This window comes from Adiantum capillus-veneris, chromosome 4 (genome assembly GCF_014529385.1).
Source record: "Adiantum capillus-veneris isolate H3 chromosome 4, ASM1452938v2, whole genome shotgun sequence".
NCBI lineage: Eukaryota > Viridiplantae > Streptophyta > Polypodiopsida > Polypodiales > Pteridaceae > Adiantum > Adiantum capillus-veneris.
Window position 1 is genome coordinate 80,782,126 of NC_140934.1, and position 9,076 is coordinate 80,791,201.

Below are 9,076 nucleotides of genomic sequence, written 5' to 3' on the forward strand. Positions count from 1 at the left end.
ACTTGTTGGCATCTCTTGCACAGCATAGTGCAGCTTCTAGCATCGACCAACTTTGCTTGCACCAACGTGCTCAAGTATGAAATTATGTCTATAACTTGCAAGGGACGTGGAAACTGGTTTGTAACACTAAGTGAGGGAACTTTGTCTTTCCTTCTTTTTAATAGCAAAATGTGGGGTTCTTGACCCAGGTCAGCATTACACAAAAATTGACCATAGGTCCATATACAAGAAATATGGGAAAAACCCTGAAAAATATACAATGAAATCATGGGGAAAATCCCCCTACAAACCACATGATACATCACTAGAGAGGATACTCTAATTAGACAGTGGTGATGAAGCTCTCTCGTTGTAAGAGACCTGCACAAATATGCTGAAAGCTTTGTTTTAATTTTTGCGATGTAGTGAACCAACATGTCCAGTGCTACCTACATGACATATATAAACTATTTGCTATGAGAAACATCTTCTAGCAACTCATAGAAGCCAAGGGATTGTAAAACCCTTGGGCTATGCCTCCAAAATCATTTGCATTCACCCTTGGGCTATGCCTCCAAAATCATTTGCATTCATTCTTTGAATGTTTGCCACGTGCACATGGTTGTGTGCGCCAAGTGGACATGCTTCATCGACTTTTAGAGCCAATTTTGCGCCTATCCCTAGATAGGAGTGTCTAGAATCCTTGGAGGATTAGTACCGGCAGTTTTATGAGCCCGTTCTCAGAACCAACATGTCCGGACGAGTCCATTAGATTAGGTTTTCGAGTTTTGGAACCCTCTTGCATAAATGGATTGTACAAGTGTTTTGATAGATGTTGTTACACTACGATGCGCATCTGGTAGGACGTGCATGTAGTTTTAGGTTAGAGGAATCCAACGAGCCATTTGTCAAAGGTGTAGCGGAAAAGGGCGAATCGGGTAATGGACTTGTCTACAACCGTGAGCAAACGTCCTCTTCGGACGACGCAACCAATGGATCTCGGATCTATTGCGATAAATCTCCTTGTACTCAAGCTCCTAGCGCGAACCGCCCACTGTACAGGCACGGGAACAACCTGTAGACGATGTCACACTAAAGAGAGTGTTGTCACGAGACGGGCACCATGTGCCAACGGAAAAGAACAGACCGAACAGACTTTTTAGCACTCCAACAACAACTGAACTTAAAGAGAGAGAGAGAGAGCACGCGCCACACGGAGAGGCGGAAATCCATTCCAGAGAGTACTGGCCCCAAACCTTGGCGTCCCTTTCGGTATTTCTTTATATTACTTAACTCAATACAATGCAGGTACTCGCGCTCTGCACCTTCACTTGGAAGAGTGCTAGAGAATGAGCCCTCTGCACATATTTAAAGGCCCTTAGCCTATGAATAGCACTTTACATGAAAAGCTTCAAACTCAAAATCATCTGGCCCCAAAAGCTCTAGGGCCCAAAAACTGCCATCACGTTTTGTAGAAACCCGTACAGGTGCTACGACAGCAAAGCCAACGCAAATTGCGGAAATCCGTACTGGTCTACCACGTCAGCATGTCATCGCGGAATTCGAAAATCTGTACGGATCTACCACGTCATCAGCTCTCCGCGCGCACGTGTGTGTGGGCTTATCCGTATTGGTCCACAACATCAGCATGTCAGCGCAGAATCCGGAAATCTGTACGAATCTATCACGTCATTAGCTCTCCGCGCGCGCATGTGTGTGTGTGGGCTTGCTTTTTTTTAATGCCTTTATGTTATTCGGTCCCCATCGGACAGGGTCCCATAAGTTGGTGGGAACTCTTCTTTAAAAAATAGGCCACTCGGCAAGACTTTGTAAGTCGGTAAACTTCTTCTGCTGCTTTTGCTTCTTCTTTTTGCCCTTGTCGTCGAGGAAATCATATTGATTGGCTCTGTAAAAGTGCTTTCTTTTTGCATAAAACATATGATCTTTCCATCGTTTCTTGCCCTTCCTGTCCTCATCACTCGAGTCAGAAGAAGATGAAGTGTCGGAGCTGTTAGAAGGTGAGGACGAACTGGGCAATCCTTCGAAGCGTATACGCTTCTTCTGCTTTTTGGCGTTTTCAAAAGTGGATTTTTGACCCAAGTAAACGGGGAAATTAGTTTTCTTGTTATGTTGCTTCAGCTGCTTTTCCGATGGCTTCTTCGTGTAGAGAAGCTGATTGATTTGGGCCTGGACAGCATCATGGAGTTCTTCTTTAGTAAACATTCTTGGAGTAGGAGGCTTCTTGATTTTCGGTTTGATAGGTGGCTCGGTGGCTTTCTGCCACTAAGTGTGCACTTCAGCGATGGATTGTTGAGACAAAAATTTTGCAAACTGAGGGTCTTTCGCAAATTGAATCATCTGCTTTGTGCACTCGTCAACCTGTTGTCGACGCTGCATCTCTTGAAGTTCATACTGAGTAGGCCGAGGTGGCCCGTATTCTTTCTGTGTTAATTCGGTTGAATCTTCTTCGTAATCTCATCCCGCATCAGCAGATGTAGAAGAAGTCGACTGATTCTTTTCGGAATCCAAAAGTGTTGCGAGAAAAAGGATCGGATTTCCCGGTAGAAGAGAAATGGGCCGTGCTCTGATACCATTGTAACAAACTTGGGCACCCCAAGTCTAGAATCTGTCGCGACACGAGAGAGATTCACTTAAAATACTTCACAACTTTAAAATCACAGCTCAATTTAGTCGACTCAGCGGGGCGTAGTTTTGTGCCCAGAGAGATTGTCCCCAAAGACTGGTGCCCCTTTCGGTATTTCTTTGATATTAATCTTTGAGCAAAGTACAACTCCCGCAGGGTCCTCCGCTCTCAGAGTCTGCGTCCAGATGCCTGAAGAGTGAGGCCCTTAGGGCTCTTTTATTCTTACAAGGGATGCCAAAAGCAGAGCCCCAAAATCAATTAAACTCAAAAGAAAAAGTTCCAAAAGCTTCAGGCCCCAAAAACTGCCAATAAAGCAAGTGGCGCAAATTACGGAAATCCGTACTGTTGCCACATCACCCTGCCAGCGTGTTTAGCGGAGATCTGCCACGTCAGCCTGTCGGCACGTTTTGCGGGAATCTGCAGGGTGTGTGTGTGTGTTATGTCCGGGGCTTGCCACATCACCAGTTTGTGACAGTCATTATGTTCTTTTTAGCTGGTTTTTTTTTGGGTAGTATGTTGTCCTAAGCCTTGATCTGACACCCTTGGTTGGAGTCTTACTTCGCCACAAATGGTGTAATGCTTTTTTTCCCATGCACTTGGGTCTACCGGGTTGCTGGATTGTTTGAGCCATCATTCTCAACATTTTTGTGATGGATGTGGTATTTGAAGTCTTGTTTATGTGCACATCATGCCAATCACAACTGAATTAGTATGTGGTACGTTAACATGATTGGAAGGTATACCCCAGAGAACAGTTATGTTGTGACAAATGTATGCAACTAGTTATGGATAAGAGTCAAAAAAAAACTTGTTTTTGTGAACCAATGGAAATCAGGACAAGCAAAAATCTCCTTTCTTGTTTGAATCCATGATTTCTCAGTTCTCACTAAAATAAGTAGATGTGGGACTCAGCAATTTAAGCAGGAGCAAAAACATCAAAGGTCCAGACTTAAAGTTTTGACGAAATATCGAATTCAAACAAGATGCAGTTGAATGCGTGACAGTTGGGAGGGTAGTGGGGGCAAGGCTCGGAAAATTTAATTTATTGAGCCAGTTTCAAATCCTTCTTATTGTGATTTGAGAAAGAAAATGTTGCATCTGCTTGCAGGGGGGGGGGGGGGGGGGACGCTTTCCCTTCACCCCTGTCATGTCACAGGGCCGTTTGATAAACCTTTTTGCCCCTCCTCCCCCCGTGGGGGGGAGGGGAGCGCACACAGTTGAACGAAATCTTCGATTGAGGTGGCTCCCTCCAGCCCACCGCATCTGATATAAGCAAATGCTTCTCAACAGTGAAATGTGATACGTAGTGTGTATTGGTGGATGATTTGAGAGGGATTCAATTCCAAATAGAGAAAAAGATAATTACCAAAATGCTCCTGAAATTTGTGGAAATTCCCAAAATACCCCTTAAATTTCAAAAAGTACCAAAATACCGAATTCGCTCTCGGTTTTCCAAAGTATCTATCTCTAACTGTCCTAGATAAAAATCTTTGGCAAGAAATAAAAAATAGAGGCATTTGTGTCCATAAATAACGAATTATATCAGGTTGAAAGTCCACAATACCATCGAATATTTGAGTTTCATCATATATTGGAAGAAAAGCAGTCTTCCTATGAAGAGGTGCAAAGAAAATTGTCTTTGAAGACGTTTGGAAATATCCATAAACTTCAGGGATATCTACTAACATAATATGGCGGAAGGGGGAGCGCTTTACACGTGTCGCAATCTGTGACCTAAAGGCTAAAGACCAAAACAAAAACAAGCCCCTTTGCACGCGATAAAGAGGGCTAAAGAGAACCTATGCCTTTGCTATGGTGCTAGTCACTAGTGTGGAGTAGTACAAAGAGGAGGTAGTGTGATGTGAAAGTTTGTTTTTATGCTGTTGGAAGGTAGTGAACTCAAGAGAACTTGGAAGCCACGTTGTTTGTCTCCACTTTGAGACTACATGACGTTTCAGACGCCAACAAGAATGCCAGTGGGCAGGGTCCAACCGTCCAAGATCCCTCCTACATCATGGGCATATTAGTGGGGGACCCCCTGTCAACCGCCCCTTGTTGCACTTTGAAATAATCAAAGAATGCCCAAGGCCATTTCTTTATTGCTTGCTTTATACCTGAAATACAGAATATCCCTTTTATTAAACTACTATTATTCTCTTTGGTTCTCGAAGCCTTGACTGGAAATATGAAAGCCAATTGGAAACAAAGCCCCCTTTTTGTACACACACATGGGTACTAACGTACCCATTTTATTTAATATTATTTAATAATATCTTTCATGATATAGAGAGGATTTTTACATGGAAACAATTGGCTCCTTATTCTCTTCTTCTTCCATTATTACATGGCTCCATGACACTTGCCAATGAAGTTTATTCCAAGAAAAGCAAGGTTTAGGTCCAATTAGAGAGAGAGGCTCTCTTACTAGACCAAGGGTTTTGATTTTTTTTTTTGCCTTCTCCAAGTTAGAAACTAATAGATTACTAGCAAGCATTGCACCCGACGACTCCCTCGGAGTTTGAGCGCAATGGATCGATGACGAGAATTTGCATGTGTTAGTGATGAGATAGATAACAAGAGGGCTTAGCATAAAAAAGCTTTTTTTTTTTTTTTGGGATTAATGCTAATGCACTATGGTTGAAGACATTACATTTTATTAAGGAAGCTTTGGCTTATGGGGAAAGAAAAATCAATGCCTTCTGCATTATGATGAAAGGACATATACTAAGGCTTCTATGCATTATGATAAAGCACAGGTACTAATACTTCTATGCATTATGGTGGAGGGCAGTATCTAGTTATTATGGAGGGAGATGAAGCTCACTTAATATGAGTGCATAGACCATAGTATTTTAGTTTCTAAATACTTTGTGACATATGGGTTTTCTTGCTCAAATGAAAAGGCACTCATGCTTGGGTTCATGATTTCCAAGAATGATATCACTTTTCTTTGAACAGAACCTTGCCATATTCTCAAAGATTCCATTTTAATCTATTTTTCTCTCTCTTTAAGTTTGGATGATGCTAACAGCTGAAAGCTCAGCTTCATATGGCTCTCAATAGGGAGAAAAATCTTTGCTTCTTTTATTAGCATTTATTCCATGTTAGCACAAATTTATCTGTATGTACCATTGAGAGGGAAAAGTGGCTTTCTGGCTGTTTGCATCAAGGTTTTTGTACTGAGGGACATTGTGCCAAGCTGCATACTCCAGTATTGCTGCTGGATGTCAAAACACACACACACACACACACACACACACACACACACACACACACACACACACACACACACACACACACACAGATGCCTAGCACCGCCACGCCGACGCTGCAATGATGGGCTTCCCTTTCCATCCCAAAACAAGGCATCCTTTCTCATCAGACAAAGTATAATCTTCCTTAAAAGAAGAGTAGTGGGCATTTAACCAATTACGCGCCTGCCCTTCGAGCCGAATTGGCGCAAGCTGGAAACCGGCACGGCTCATTCGCCTCCTCCATTGATCCACACGCTCATGGCGCTCGACACGTGTCGGTCCCTCACACGCCACAATGTTGCGGATCTCATGTGCCAAGTGCCATTGCTCTATGTTGATGCGGCATGTATTGTAACGTGGCATTGTCGACTGCAAGGAGTCGAAGATGGCAGAGTAATAGTGTAGTGCCTCCATGAACCTACCTAGAAAGAAAGGCCCATTATGGTTAGCGTCTTGCTCGACTAATGTTAGCACCTTCGGTGAGAGCTCATGAATAGCATGCAGTACATTGTTAAGGGAGCCTCTACTCTCCTTCACAACACAGTGCAGCCTCAGGACGCTATTCACGATGATCACTTCTCCAGCTCGAATGTTGAGTTCGGCTGTGGCTATGTTTTCTAATGGCTGATGTACTGCATTGAACTCAAAGTTAAGGGATGCAGATATGGCTTCTTGCTGTAGAAACTTCCCAAGCTCCTCAGCTAGCTGGGAAGTAAAGGTGCCGACACTTGTAATACGAAGAAGCTTTGGGGGGCTGCCAGGACGAGATGCGAGCCCATGTATGAGTGCCGGCCATTGTAGCCCATCAGACATCCCGAGGTCGATCACATGAATTGCTTCTTCACCTTCAACTGCCTCTAAGATGACCGAGTTTGCAATGAAGTGGCCAAATCGTACATATGGGCAGACATTGTACATTGAACGGAAGGCTTCCTGCCGCCGAAGAGCCTCCTCGGGAGCAGTGGTCCACATGAGAGAGTGAGGCATAGATAAAACAGACTGCATCTTATATTTGCTATTAAACCCATTGCCTTTAGTTGCAGAGGCAGGAAATGGGTTACCAGTAGCTGACCCTGCAAATAATCATAAAAGTATCTGATGAGAACTATAAACAAGATACTCAGAGAATATATAATCAAAATTTGCCTATTTCCCCAATAAAAATCCTTACTTTAGAGCTCTGAATTCTTTGGTACAACCTTTCTGCAAAAGAATTCTCAAGGCTCTCTCAATTCTCAATTCTCAAAGAGCCCAATGAGAGGACACCGGCTACGTCTCCATAGCCGGGCCTCCGAGCTTCCTCTGAGACTGTGTGGAACCAAATAGGTCGGTGCCTGGCTAATCTCCACCCAACCTCCTATATATAGGCCCTTGCCTGTAGATAGCCGCATGCTCCCTAAGGGTTATAACTTGTCTCCCACAGGACCCTTGGCTAATCTCCACCCAACCTCCTATATATGGGCCCTTGGCTATAGATAGCCCCTGAATTGCAAGCTCCCCTAAGGATTGTCTGCCACTGGACCCTTGTTTGGACTCTTGAGTCTAAAAATTCTCGAATTCAACTTAGACAATGCACAATAGAGAAAATCTTACCCGCATTATTGTGTTGTTTCAAGCGTGCTGCCAAGCCCTTCATGAAGCAAAATGCGACGCGTTGGAGAGAATCGCCAAAAGGTGAGGCAAGCTCTTGCACACCCTGCAACAAGGATTGTGCCTGGTGGGCATCTCTACATGCCACCGCCTCTGCACATGCCAGCAAGCGCTGCACGAGGTCAATTCCCTCATTTCGCATGCGTCTCTCTTGCATCCACATTACCCATATGCCATAATCTGATCGCATATTGCATTCAAGATGGTGGTCCAATGCAGGGCTGCAACCACTTTCCTCTTCATCTTTCTCCTTTTTGATGATGTGGGCACAACCACAAAGAGCCAATTCTTCTTGCAATTCTCTTCCAAGGTACTCTTTGATGTGCTGGCGAAGGATGACATCCACACCAACTGGTCCTTGAGCCGCAACAATCTGCTTTCTGACATGGTTCTCACCATGAATATTATTGTGAGAAGTGATTATGACATTGTTGGTATTATCTAAATCACTATCCGCTTTTTCTTCGAATGACTCGGTCACAAGGGCATCCTCTTCAATGTGCTCATAATGATCTTCCCCGCTGTGGTCGGGGGAAGACAGATAACTTGCATGATGATACACACAGCTGTCATAAGGTTCTTGCATGATTTGATCCCCATTGGTAATAATCATGTCATTGAAGTGCTCCTTATTACGGCAATTTTCATCGCATTGAGCGTTACACAGAAGGAATTCGACATCAAGCTCGAATGGTGAAGGCGACGATTCTTCAGATCCCAAGGGCGGGGAGTCGCCAAGGGGGAGGGCAAGAACAGAGTCGGGGGTGCCGGAGACCTTGGAGGGGGAAAATAGGTGCTCATCCCAGATGCTGCGAATCTCTTCAAAAGTGGGTATCTGCGTATTGAAGTTGGTGCCAAATGGGAGGCTTGGAATGGCAGGCTTGCCTTTCATGTACTCCATATCTGGAGAGCGAAAGGCCATATTTTCTCCACCTTAATTTAGACGCACTAATGACGCTTGGACGGCTTTAAATGCTCTGGATCCCCGTGAATGTTCAGCTCAGCATTTGTGAGCCGAGGCTGCTCTTTGGCTATCGTTCTCTGGCGTCCATGGTTGTTTCTGTAGCAGTGAGCTGTCTACCAGAGGAAAGCTTGGGGTGGAAGCGAAGCCATGGATTCTTTAATTTCTCACAAATGCAAGCACATACTCTCTCTCTGTCTCTCTCTCTCTCTCTCTCTCTCTCTCTCTCTCTATAAGTCTGTGTATGCACCCACGTTGCTCACACGCGCTAATCACAGAATCGCAAATGCGTTTTAACGCGCTCTGTCGCGCCGTGGCACTCTCGTTTATATAGCGCGGTACCTCGTTGATCACTAAGCAATAAACGAAAATGATAGGAAATTGTAATGCTCCTAGGCCGGACAGATTATTCTGGAAAAATTTCCCTCTCGAAAGAGCATCTCATGATCTCACCATGGTGGACGGACTCTCTCTCTCTCTCTCTCTCTCTCTCTCTCTCTCTCTCTACACCCACACCCCCACCCCCATACATAGTTTATCATGAGCTTCACTTATATACTAAACTTTGATGATAACCATGGTAGAAAC

The 9,076-nt window shown here is 44.3% G+C and overlaps 1 protein-coding gene across 1 annotated transcript; it reads right to left on the minus strand.

Moving 5' to 3' along the window:
• Nucleotides 1–5,852: 5,852 nt before the first annotated feature.
• On the minus strand, nucleotides 5,853–8,853 carry LOC147459481 (GRAS family protein RAD1-like). Its single transcript, XM_086510739.1, has 2 exons — nucleotides 7,471–8,853; nucleotides 5,853–6,950 (listed from the first exon to the last, which is right to left on the minus strand). The coding sequence occupies exons 1-2, from the start codon at nucleotides 8,447–8,449 to the stop codon at nucleotides 5,932–5,934; spliced, it is 1,998 nt and encodes a 665-aa protein (XP_086366865.1). The 5' UTR covers nucleotides 8,450–8,853; the 3' UTR covers nucleotides 5,853–5,931.
• Between the last annotated feature and the right edge of the window lie 223 nt (nucleotides 8,854–9,076).

Coding starts and splice junctions, on each gene's coding strand:
- LOC147459481 (XM_086510739.1), bottom strand. CDS start 8,449: ATGGCCTTTCGCTCTCCAGATATGGAGTACATGAAAGGCAAGCCTGCC. Junction 6,951..7,470: donor GAAACAACACAATAATGCGG/GTAAGATTTTCT, acceptor GATTATTTGCAG/GGTCAGCTACTGGTAACCCA.